General features: G+C 37.8%; 1 protein-coding gene across 1 annotated transcript in view; it reads left to right on the top strand.

Moving 5' to 3' along the window:
- The window catches only part of CD2AP (CD2 associated protein), an 86,259-nt gene that overhangs the window by 29,950 nt on the left and 43,649 nt on the right, over nucleotides 1-12,660 (top strand). The window contains exon 2 of the mRNA XM_055571242.1: nucleotides 929-1,089. Within this exon, the coding sequence (XP_055427217.1) occupies nucleotides 929-1,089 (161 nt within the window). The remainder of the gene's footprint in view (nucleotides 1-928; nucleotides 1,090-12,660) is intronic.

Below are 12,660 nucleotides of genomic sequence, written 5' to 3'. Positions count from 1 at the left end.
TATATGTGTTCTTTTTTCTTAATCATTCTTATCAGAGGAAGAAAAGGTAATGGAGGTATGACTAGTTAAAATATTAATAGTATGCTTATATGCTGTCCTATAACCTTAAAATCCTTAACAGCCTTCATTTCAGGGTGTATTCGTTTTCTATGCTTCTGTGAAAAATATTGCCACAAACTTAGCAGATAAAAATAATATACATTTATTGTCTCACGGTTTTTGTGGTTTCTTCAGTCTGGGCATGGCTACGTCCTCTGCAGGGCTGCAATCAGTGTATTGATCATGGCTGGCTTCTCAGCTGGGGAAGGATCTGCTTCCAGGCTCACGAGGCTGTTGGCATCATTCAGTTCCCTGTGGGCAGTTGGACTGAGGGCCTCAGCTGTTTGTGGGCTCTCATCCAGAGACTTCCTCAGTGACTTGCATGTGGCCCTCTCCATAGGCCAGCTCAACAAAACAACTTGTGTCTTCAAAGCCAGGAAGTGACAGAGTTTCCTAGCAAGGGGATATTACAGCCTTATGTCATCACATACAGTCCATCATCTTTGTCATATTCTGTTGATTAGAAGTCAGTCATAGATCACGTTCACACTAAAGGAGAGAGAATTACACAAGGGCATGAATATCAAGAGATGGGTATCGTGGGGACCGCCTTAGAGTTTGTCACAAAGGATGTATAGCTGACTGGCAGAATAACTGACGAGGTAAATTGTACGTTGTGTTGAGGTTTCTCCTTAACACTGGTACTGTGCATTATAGTTAGGCAAAAAAGAAATTTGTGGATGTAGCCAAATATTAAAAACTGAGGTAAGCTTTGATGGTATCTTTATTGTATTAATCATTGCTAAATAGGTTCCTTAGTTTTAAGTTTATTAGTATGGTTAGTAGTATTTCATGAGTTAAGTTTTAGATGTTTGTTTCTTTTTTTTAGTTGACTATATTGTGGAGTATGACTACGATGCTGTACATGATGATGAGCTAACGATCCGAGTTGGGGAAGTCATCAGGAACGTGAGGAAACTGCAGGAGGAGGGATGGCTGGAAGGAGAGCTGAACGGGAGGCGAGGCATGTTTCCTGATAATTTCGTTAAGGTGAGCATTCTCGGTTAGATTCCTTGCTGTTGCTCCATCGGATTTAATTTTGAAGAGATGTATACACATATTTTTAACACTAAAATATTTTAGATAAATTTTTCGTCTGAGGAATTAAAAAAACTGAAGACTCAGGTATCACTGTAATGAATGTTATTGTTGCCTGGTGTCCTGGGGGATTATAAAACTGTGTGTGTGTGTGTGTGTGTGTGTGTGTGTGTGTACACATGTACCTGTCTACCTGTAATGTAGGTAGCACTTTGTAATTTGCAAAGTTTTGCTATCTACATTTCCATTTAAGCCTAAACATCTTGTGGAGGAAGTAGGGAAGACGATAGCCCCATTTTAAATCAATGACATGTAGGTTGAGAGGTTAAATGGTGTTTACCCAAGGTTGGATAGCTAATAAAACAGAATCTGAACTGAAATCTGAGGTAGTTGCCTCTTTACTCAAGTGTGAGTAAAAACACTGGGTTTTGTTGCTTTTCTAGCCCCCTTTGAGAATCTTGTATTCTTATTTTTAAGTTTCAGCATTGCAGCAGTTATCTTTGATAGTAACAAATACTCTTCAACTACCACCAGACGTTCCTTTTTAAATAATGTTCTAGTCACTTCTGCCAGAAAACAATCAAGATTTTTAAATATATTACAAACTAAAAAAGTTCTCAGAAATTTAGAGGAGGAAAAAAAAAGTAAAGGATATCTGTGTGTTTACATGCCATTTATAATAGTCTTAACCCAGAGCTTCCTTGGTAGCTCAGACAGTAAAGAATCTGCCTGCAACACAGGAGACCCCGGTTCAATTGCTGGGTTTGGAAGATCCCCTGGAGAAGGGAATGGCAACCCACGCCAGTATTCTTGCCTAGAGAATTCTTCGGACAGATGGTGGGGTTGCAAAGGTCGGACACGACTGAGCAACTAACACTACTATAGTTGTCTTTATTTTCTGGATTAGTTTTCTTACATTCAGCCACATACCTCTTCTCATGAATTTGTGGCTGTGAGCTCTTCTGGGAAGGCTCGAGTCTGTCTCTCATTTGGTTTGTCCAACTTGCAGAGTAGTTGTTAGAATGTCTGTGCAGTGTGAATGTTTTGTAAATATTTGCTCAGCTGTGGTTTTCTAGGTATGAACACATACTTTGTTAATTGGTTTTAGAGAAGGTGAACTAACTATATTTTACCTCTCGAAAGACCTGAGAAAAGCTGTAGTAGGAATTGAGCTCTTTTGTTTATTTTTTACTTTACAAATTGACTTTCTTCTAATCTAAAATGGAGTGTAAAGCAGATGCTGTCAAAATTGAACCAGAATAACTACATTTAAACCCAGTCAAATTAAGTCTGCCTTTGTTGGTAGAATGATATAAGGAAAATCACATGTCTTTGTTTTCTTCCTTTTAAAATGGCCTGTCTTTAGTCTGTAGTCTGTATATAGTAAGCTGCAACATTGGCCTCTCATCTCTCTCTCTCTCTCTGTCTCTTTTTTGGGGTGAGTGGGGAAAGTGGCTTTTCAGGAAAAATATATTGAAGTAATAGAACAGTGGTTAAAAAAAAGAACTTAGTAAGAAGTATTAATATGGTTCTGTTTTAAATTGTGTGCTGATAGGTAGTCCCCATGCTGACATGTGGTCACACTGGTGGAGATGACCTCTCATGGTACTCCCATCTTCAAATACAGTTTCCTGTCCTGTTACAGTATGGCTAATTGTAGAACTTGAATTTAATCTGCTTGCTAGAAGAGGATGCTGTTTGTGTTTGCTCGGAGATGGAGGGAAGCTTAATCTGGGATTAAAATGAACCACAGAGTGGACTAGAGTTGGGAGACATCAACATGAACTCTTGTTTAATTTAAAATATATACAGATACATACAGAAATAATTTTATGTGTGCGTGTTTATACTCCGGTCAGTACACATGCATATATATATTCCTCATTTCTTCCACTGAGGGCCTGGAAGCAGTGATACACCAGTACCAGTGAGTATACTCATTGCTCAGATCTTGGTTTCAGAATATCATTTTCCAGTAAAAGGAGGCTCCTGGGAGGAGTGATCCTATGGCTGTAACACGGTATCCACAGGATGAGCTGGAGCAGCTAGTAGTGCTGGGAGTAAGAATTTGGAAAAAGGCAACATAGGTGCCAACTGGAAAGCTGGTTGAGCATCAAAATAACCTAGTATTTGAAGAGCAGATAGATATGCACGAGTCTAAATAAATAAATGCTGATATAAATAGATTATTATGTAAATAATGGAATAGAAAGGATAAATCTTACAGAATTATTCCAAGTAATATTTGTAAATACTGTCCCCACCCCCAAGTATCCTTCAAGTGTAGGTTGGACTAAAGAATAGATGGAAGAGAAAAATAGCAGCTGTACAGTGGAGAAACTCAGCAATTACTGCCTTTACCGAGTGATCAAGGCTAACATCGTCAGTAATAAATTATGTTGATACCATGTATCTGCTGAGCCTCCGGTATTTATTCTTCTCCCAAACCTATCATTGCAGTCCATTTGTGAGAAAAAAACATCAGGCTAACCCAAATTAAGGAACATTTTACAAATATCTGATCAGTACTTTTCAAAAATTTCAAGGTCATTAAAAAACAAGGAAGGCCTAAGAAACTGATGTTGAGCAGAGACTGAGGAGACATAGTGACAAATGCATTGTGGTGTCCTGGATTGGATTCTGGAATAGAAAAAGGATGTTAGTGGGAAAACTGTGAAATCCCTGTAGAGTTGGTGGTTCTGTTAGTAGTAATGTACTAGTGTTAATTTCTTAGTTTTGACAAGTGTAATACAGTTATGCCAGGTATCACTGTGGCATATATATGGGAGATATATGGGAACTCTGGGCAGTACCTTGGCAACTCTACTGTAAACATAAAATTATTACAAAGCAGAATTTTTAAAAAATTTTTTTAGCCTTTTGTTTATTTTTAATTAATTTATTTTTTATTTAAGGATAATTGCTTTATAGAATTATGTTGTTTTCTGTCAAACCTCAACATGAATCAGCCATAGGTATACATATATCACCTCCTGTTTGAACCTCCCTACCATCTCCCTCCCCATCCCACCCCTCTAGATTAATACAGAGCCCCTGTTTGAGTTTCCTGAGCCATACAGCAAATTCCCATTGGCTATCTATTTTACATATGGTAATGTAAGTTTCCATGTTTCTCTTTCCATACATCTCACCCTCTCCTCCCCTCTCCCCATGTCCATAAGTCTATTTTCTGTGTCTGTTTCTTTATTCAGATCAGTTCAGTTGCTCAGTTGTGTCCGACTCTTTGCGACCCCATGAACCACAGCACACCAGGCCTCCCTGTCCATCACCAACTTCCACAGTCCACCCAAACCCATGTCCATTGATGCCATCCAACCATCTCATCCTCTGTCATCCCCTTCTCCTCCTGCCCTCAATCTTTCCCAGCATCAGGGTCTTTTCCAGTGAGTCAGTTCTTTGCATCAGGTGGCCAAAGTATTGGGGTTTCAGCTTCAACATCGGTCCTTCCAATGAACACCCAGGACTGATCTCCTTTAGAAGTGACTGGTTGGATCTCCTTGCAGTCCAAGGGACTCTCAAGAGTCTTCTCCAACACCACAGTTCAAAAGCATCAATTCTTCGGCACTCAGCTTTCTTTGTAGTCCAACTCTCACAATACATGACCACTGGAAAAACCATAGCCTTGACTAGAAGGACCTTTGTTGGCAAAGTAACATCTCTGCATTTGAATATGCCATCTAGGTTGATCATAACTTTCCTTCCAAGGAGTAAGCGTCTTTTAATTTCATGGCTGCAGTCACCATCTGCAGTGATTTTGGAGCCCAGAAAAATAAAGTCAGCCACTATTTCCCCATCTATTTGCCATGAAGTGATGGGACTGGATGCCAGGATCTTCGTTTTCTGAATGTTGAGCTTTAAGCCAACTTTTTCACTCTCCTCTTTCACTTTCATCAAGAGGCTCTTCAGTTCTTCTTCACTTAACTGCCCTGTAAATAAATTCTTCAGTACCATTTTTCTAGATTCCATATATATGCATTAGAATACAATATTTATCTTTCTCTTTCTGACTCACTTCACTCTGTATAATAGGTTCTAGGTTCATCTACTTCACTAGAACCGACTCAAATGTGTTCCTTTTTGTGGCTGAGTAATATTCCATTGTGTATATATACCACAACTTCTTTATCCATTCATCTGCTGATGGACATCTAGGTTGCTTCCATGTTCTAGCTATTGTAAATAGTGCTGCAGTGAACAATGGGATACATGTGTCTTTTTCAGTTTTGGTTTCCTCAGGGCATATGCCTAGGAGTGGGATTGCTGGGTCATATGATGGTTTTATTCCTAGTTTTTTAAGGAATCCCTATACTGTCGTCCATAGTGGCTGTATCAATTTACATTTCCACTAACAGTGTAAGAGCATTTCCTTTTTTCCACACCCTCTCCACACCCACTCTCTATTGTTTGTAGACTTTTTGATGATGGCCATTCTGACTGGTGTGAGGTGATATCTCATTGTAGTTTTGATTTGTTTTTCTCTAATAATGAGCAATGTACAGCGTGTTTTCATGTGTTTGTTAGCCATCTGTATGTCTTCTTTGGAGAAATGTCTGTTTTGGTTGGGTTGTTTGTTTCTCTGGTATTGAGTTGTATTAGTTGCTTGTATATTTTGGAAATTAATCTTTTGTCAGTTGTTTCATTTGCTATTATTTTCTCCTATTCTGAGGGCTGTCTTTTTACCTTGCTTATAGTTTCCTTTGCTGTGCAAAAGCTTTTAAGTTTAATCAGGTCCCACTTGTTTACTTCTGTTTTTATTTCTATTACTCTAGGAGGTGGATCATAGAGGATCTTGCTTTGATTTATGTCATCGACCATTCTGCCTACAGTCATTAATCCATTTTGAATTTATCTTTGTGTGTGGTGTTAGGAAGTGTTCTAATTTCATTCGTTGCATGTAGTTGTTCAGTTTTCCCAGAAGCATTTATTGAAGGGGCTGAAAGCAGAATTTTTATCAAAAAGTTAACCACAGGTGATGAACAAGAGTGGAGAGTCCACAGTTTAGTAAGGTAGTTGACTTTTATCATTTCAGATGCGTATTAGAAGTTTCAAGGAAAAATTGTAATTTTTTTGTCTACTGGAAAATAAGCTTTCAGTGGGACACTAGTGTGGTGCTTCGTAAACACACAACTGTGGTGTCGATGGTAGAATGAAGCTTCCTGTAGAAAGCTCCTGTTATTGTTTTGAATAACTATACTGAAAAGCAGCATTTAAATAGGGCTGGAAGATGGATAGAAAGGTCACATCATTTTTGTAGCCTGTTATGAAACATTATAGATACTGTAAATTTTTTGTGTGTGGCTAACGTGTCTGTTTTCAGTGTCTCTTTGCAATGTTAGTTCATCTTTATATATAATTTAGAAAATATTTTACAAAAACCATAGGACAAGGATCTGTGTAAGAAAGTTGTCACTTTGTTTTTTGCTTCAGAGCGTTAACTTTATAATAAAGAGAGCATGACAGTAACATTGAGTTTTTTATTACCCTCTTCTCATTTCTCTTTCTCCCAATTGCCTGTGTTCTGAAGCTCTGTGTATCCTTCTAACACATAGTTTTATATGTATTTACCTATGCATAAATAAAGATTATTTTGTGTGATTTATACATTTACATAATTACTGTGTCAGATTGCAGCTTTTAAAATACTTAACGTGAGATTTTGAGGTGGATACATAATATAGTCACATCTGCAAAAATGTGTTTTATATCACTCATCAGTGATTGATAAATAGAGGAATGAAGTTAGGACAAAGTTGTATTTGTTTTTGTAGACAAGGTGAGCTGTCATAGAGTGTAGAGTTTTAATTTCAGCCAAAAATTAAAACACCTACCTGCTTGCATAGACAGGAATTCTTTTGGCTCTTGAAACCTCTTTTTTTCTTTTTTTATATTTGATCCTCTATGACTGGATATTTTCCTCAAAGTTACACAGTCCTAACATGATAAGGGCTTTTAATTTCTGGTGCTTCCCTCTGCTTCTGTCTGCGTTATCTTAGTATCCACTAGCCACCATTTCTACTTTATTGTTCTATCCATTTTTAATAACTCCTGAAGAATCTATTTGTCATAACTCCTTGGGTAATCTTAGGCTATTGCTCATCTTTTGAGGTTCTGATTATGTTATTTGTTTACATTTTTAGTGGTCAGTTTCCAGAGCATGCATAGGTTTAGAGTAGTCTGTCCCAAGTTCCACCTTTTGCATAATCATTGGTATTTTTAGTATTTGATTCAGAGGTTTTCACAGAATCATTGCTTTTTTAGTATGTGATTCCTCCCGCCACCGCCCCCCCCCCCCCCACCCGTCCTCCGCCCCGAATGTCAGGTATTGAGGAATAATCATATAGTGCATCTGTAGTAGAAGTTCCTTTGTTGTTCAGTCGCTAAGTTGTGTCCAGTTCTTTGCCACCTCATGGATTACAGCACATTGTTACTGTCTCCTAGAGTTTGCTCAGGTGCATGTCCATTGAATTGGTGATGCTGTCTAACCACCTCATGCTCTGTCACCTCCTTTTGCCTTCAGTCTTTCCCAGGATCAGGGTCTTTTCTGAGGAGTTGGCTCTTCACATCATGTGGTCAAAGTATTGAAACTTCAGCTTTAGCAACAGTCCTTCCAGGTTCATTTCCTTCAGGGTTCTTTTCCTTTAGGACTCAATTTGCAATAGCCATATGGTGTTCCATTTTATGTCTTAAGCATATTTTATGAATATTTAGCTATTTTCTAATTTTTAGCTATTAAAAACAGTGCTGCAATGAACATCCCTTTGTAGATTATGTGCATAGCTAAGAATTTGCTGCATCAACTGTCGGGTTTCTCACTAAGTAAATATGCTAATTTAAACTCCTACCAGTGGTGTAATGAGTGTTTTTCTTTAATGTTCTCATTAACATTTGATGCTATCAAATTTTCTTTTTTATTCTGTATTCTATGTCTATGTAATGTTCAGAGTTTAAACTGTGGTTAGTGAGAGAAGTAGGGAAAAGTATATGTATTCCATCTCTCCACAAGATAATCTAGATGGTGATGCATTTTAATAGAGATTATAATGCATGTTTTTAACAGTCTAAAAACTTGCACAATATAGAAGTTTCTCCTTTTAGAAGTGGTGTTGGAATAGCTGTTTTTCCCTTAAGCTGTGGTTATAAAGCTGGTGTTCAGAAAAATGTAGTATTAGTTACCTTTAACATAAGAATAGATTAGTGTTCAGTAAAAAGGTAATAAGCATATTTGATACCCTTTAAGTTATGCCTTGCTTCTGAAGGTTAGGGCTTCCCTGGTGGCTCAGCTGGTCAAGAATCCACCTGCAATGCAGGAGACCTGGGTTCTATCCCTGGGTTGGGAAGATCCCCTGGAGAAGGGAACAGCGACTACCCTCTCCAGGATTCTGGCCTGGAGAATTCCATGGACTGTATAGTTCATGGGGTCACAAAGAGTTGGACACGACTGAGCGATTTTGACTTTTTCTGAAGGTTAAGGTAACCATGACAGTAGCTAATAGTGCAGCTGACTAGTTGTATGCATTTACTTAGCGTTAGTGGACTCTGTTCACTGAAGAGTGTCGGGTATGGTAGAGGCCATGGTCTGATTCACTGAGAGTGAGTCAGAGGAGGTTGGGCCGGAGCGTGGGAGGAGCATTACTATTCAAGGGACACTTGAAAGTTTGACCAGTGTTGAAGCACAGGGCAGTACGGAGAAAGCAGAGAAATACCAATGGAATAAGATATAAAAGAGGTGAAAAGAAATTATTTTTATTAGTTGGACTTGAAGAGTATTAGCAGGACAGTATTTGTGGTAGGAGATACTAATGTTCAAGCTTTGAAGCACCTTTCCTGTGAGCACTATACTTATTCCGTGGAGGTGCTACAGGTTATTCTGAGATCTGTTAGTAATACAGTTTTTACTTTAGTGCTTTAAAAAATAAATGAGTATGTCCACAGAAGATGTTTCAGAGCTGGTAAGTGAATTGCTGTTCTTTATATTTTTTAATTTAAAGTGGAATTTTGGTCCCTTTTGAAGAGTTCTCAGAGCTTGATAATAATATGTTTTAGACTTTCTGGTATAATAAGGAACAAGGAAACAGAAGTTATTCACACTTTAGCTGGTAAGTAAGTAAAAATCATTCAGCTGTTTACTCTTGTTTGGACCTAAATTTCTGAACAAATTTTTTTTACTGGTTTAGAAAAAAATATTCAAATCATTGCACCTGGTTTTTTCTTAAATATTATGTAGTGTGACAACTTATCTTGCCTTCAAAAATGTTTGTTTTCATTTTATTTCTAGATTTCATAAGTTAAATGGCTAAGTAGATATTAAATCTTTATTCGTGTCTTTTTAAAACTGCTTTTAAAGAAAAGTTAATTAGCAATATGGGAAATAAGATGATGATGAGATGGATACTTTGAAAGAGTTTCAGTGATTTTTTGTTTGTTTTTAAAATATCACATTCTGATTTAGTTTTAAAATCTTATTCCACTATTTCCATAGGAAGAATTATTATTTGAATGAAATAAATGACAGTTTGATTTTATGTGACCTTTAACAGTGGATGTGTATCAAATAAACATGTAATCTTGCTTAGTTTTCTTTTCTTTAGTAATATCACTTCCATATCTTCTGATTTATACTTATATAAAGTTGAAGGTACTAGTTTTAGGTTTAGATTTCCATACTTTTGGAAATCCTGAATGTTAAAAGTAATTAAGTGTAGTCCCCTCCTTATCCTTGGGAAAATTCCAGAAATAAGTCGTGTTTTAATTGTGCACCCTTCTGCCTGGGATGTGAATCATCCCTTTGTCCAGCGTCTCCTACCCATTAGTCGCTTAGGAGTAGCCCTCTTGATTATCAGATCAGTTGTCTCAGTATCCCAGTGTTTGTGGTCGAGTAACCCTTATTTTATTTAATAATGGCCCCAAAGTGCAAGAGTAGTGATGCTGACCATTCAGATATACCAGAAATCATATGAGTGAAAAGGTGTGAAAGCTTAATAAACAAGAAAAAGTTGTATGCTGAGGTTGCTGAGATCTACACTAAGAATGAATCTTCTGTCTGTGAAATTGTGAAGAAGAAAAAAGGAGTTCACACTAGTTTTGCTGTCTTACCTCAGACGGAAAAGTTACTGCCACAGGAGGTGGTAAATGCTTAGTTAGGATGCAGAAGGCATTATATCTGTAAGTTATTTTGAAAGATAGAAACCACATTGATATAACCTTTTATTAGAATGTATTGTTATAATTGTTTTATTATCAGTTGTTAATCTCTTATTGTGTTGAATTTATAAATTAAACTTTATCTTAGGTGTGTATACATAGGAAGAAACATAATGTATGTGAGACTCAGTGTTCTCTGCATTTTCAAGCATCCACTGGGGGTCTTGGGGCCCTGTGGATGAGGAGGGACTACTGTATTCCTCAGATTTTAATTAGCATAAGCAGAACTGTAACTGTTTAGAGATTTGTCTGAGAAGTTGAAGAACGCTCCTGCCATCTAATCTGGTTTTTATTATTCTTTGTGACCTTTGCTTCTATGTTCTAGAGGTAATTGCTTTCTGTTTTCAGATCATGGTTGTTCACTGGCCATGATTAGATAATCAAATTATAAAATAGGTATATTTCAACATGATGGAGTGGTTTATGAATTTTATTGATGAACCTTTTAAGTTACCTTTTTTTGATTAATGTGATTGGAATTAAGTATTCTTCTTTACCTCAGATCAAGAGTAACTATATCCTTCCCACCTTTTTAAAGCTGCTTCTTATTTGCTTATATTTTTCATCTTTTCCTTTAATTTACTACTTCCTACTCCTTACCCTACTTTCTTATCCTTATGAAAACAAGCAAATCAATGTGTAGTACATTCTTATCTATACAGCTATCATCCACACTGTATTTTCTGGACTGGTTTTGTATTGACATTACCTGTTGTGTAGGAGACTTCCCTTATTTGTACAGTGAGGTTTAGTTTTCTGACTTTGCTTTGTCAGTACATGATACTGTTTTAAGTGAGGGCTCATTCTTTCACTGCATCTCCTGGAGTCATTTTCAAAGTCAGTAAAGGAAGTGAAATTTGTAGGAAAGAGATGTTACAGTGTTAATATGTCAATATTTTATTTACTGGCTGATTCTCAGTCTCAGTTCAGTTGCTCAGTCGTGTCCAACTCTTTGCGACCCCATGGACTGCAGCACACCAGGCCTCCCTGTCCATCACCAATTCCCGGAGTTTACTCAAACTCATGTCCATTGAGTCAGTGATGCTATCCAACCACCTCATCCTCTGTCGTCCCCTTCTCCTCCCACCTTCAATCTTTCCCAGCATCAGGGTCTTTTCAGATGAGCCCGTTCTTTGCATCAGGTGGTCAAAGTATTGGAGTTTCAGCTTCAGCATCAGTCCTTCCAGTGAATATTCAGGACTGATTTCCTTTAGGATTGACTGGTTGGAGCTCCTTGCAGTCCAAGGGACTCTCAAGAGTCTTCTCCAACACCACAGTTCAAAAGCATCAATTCTTTGGCACTCAGCCCTCTTCAGAGTCCAACTCTCACATCCATACATGACTACTGGAAAAACCATAGCTTTGACTAGACAGACCTTTGTTGGCAAAGTAATGTCTCTGCTTTTTAATATGCTGTCTAGGTTTGTCATAGCTTTTCGTTCAAGGAGCAAGTGTCTTCTAATTTTGTGGCTGCAGTCACCACCTGCAGTAATTTTGGAGCCCCCCCAAAATAAAGTCTGTCATTGTTTCCACTGTTTCCCTATCTATTTACCATGAAGTGATGGGACCAGATGCCATGATCTTAGTTTTCTGAATGCTGAGTTTTAAGTTAGCTTTTTCACTCTCATCTTTCACGCTTATCAGGAGGCTCTTTAGCTCCTCTTCACTTTCTGCCATAAGGATGGTGTCATCTGCATATCTGAGGTTACTAATATTTCTCCTGGCAATCTTGATTCCAGCTTGTGCTTCATCCAGTCCAGCATTTCTCTGATGTACTCTGCATATAAGTTAAATAAGCAGGGTGACAATATACAGCCTTGACGTATTCCTTTCCTGATTTGGAACCAGTCTGTTGTTCCATGTCCAGTTCTAACTGTTGCTTCTTGACTGGCATACAGATTTCTCAGGAGGCAGGTAAGGTGGTCTGGTATTCCCGTCTCTTAAAGCATTTTCCACAGTTTGTTGTGATCCACACAGTCAAAGGCTTTGGCATAGTCAGTAAAGCAGAAGTAGATGTTTTTCTGGAACTGTCTTGCTTTTTCAATGATCCAGTGGATGTTGGTAATTTGATCTCTGGTTCCTCTGTCTTTTCTAAATCCAGCTTGAACATCTGGAAGTTCACGGTTCATGTATTGTTGAAGCCTGGCTTGGAGAATTTTGAACATTACTTTGCTAGCATGTGAGATGAGTGCAGTTGTACAGTAGTTTGAGCATTCATTGACATTGCCTTTCTTTGGGATTGGAATGAAAACTGACTTTTTCCAGTCTTGTGGCCACTACTGAGTTTTCCAAATTTGCTGG

Source organism: Bubalus kerabau, chromosome 3 (assembly GCF_029407905.1).
Source record: "Bubalus kerabau isolate K-KA32 ecotype Philippines breed swamp buffalo chromosome 3, PCC_UOA_SB_1v2, whole genome shotgun sequence".
NCBI classification, from domain to species: domain Eukaryota; kingdom Metazoa; phylum Chordata; class Mammalia; order Artiodactyla; family Bovidae; genus Bubalus; species Bubalus kerabau.
The sequence above is the reverse complement of the archived record's forward strand: the minus strand, read 5'-3'. Positions and strand labels throughout refer to the sequence as shown.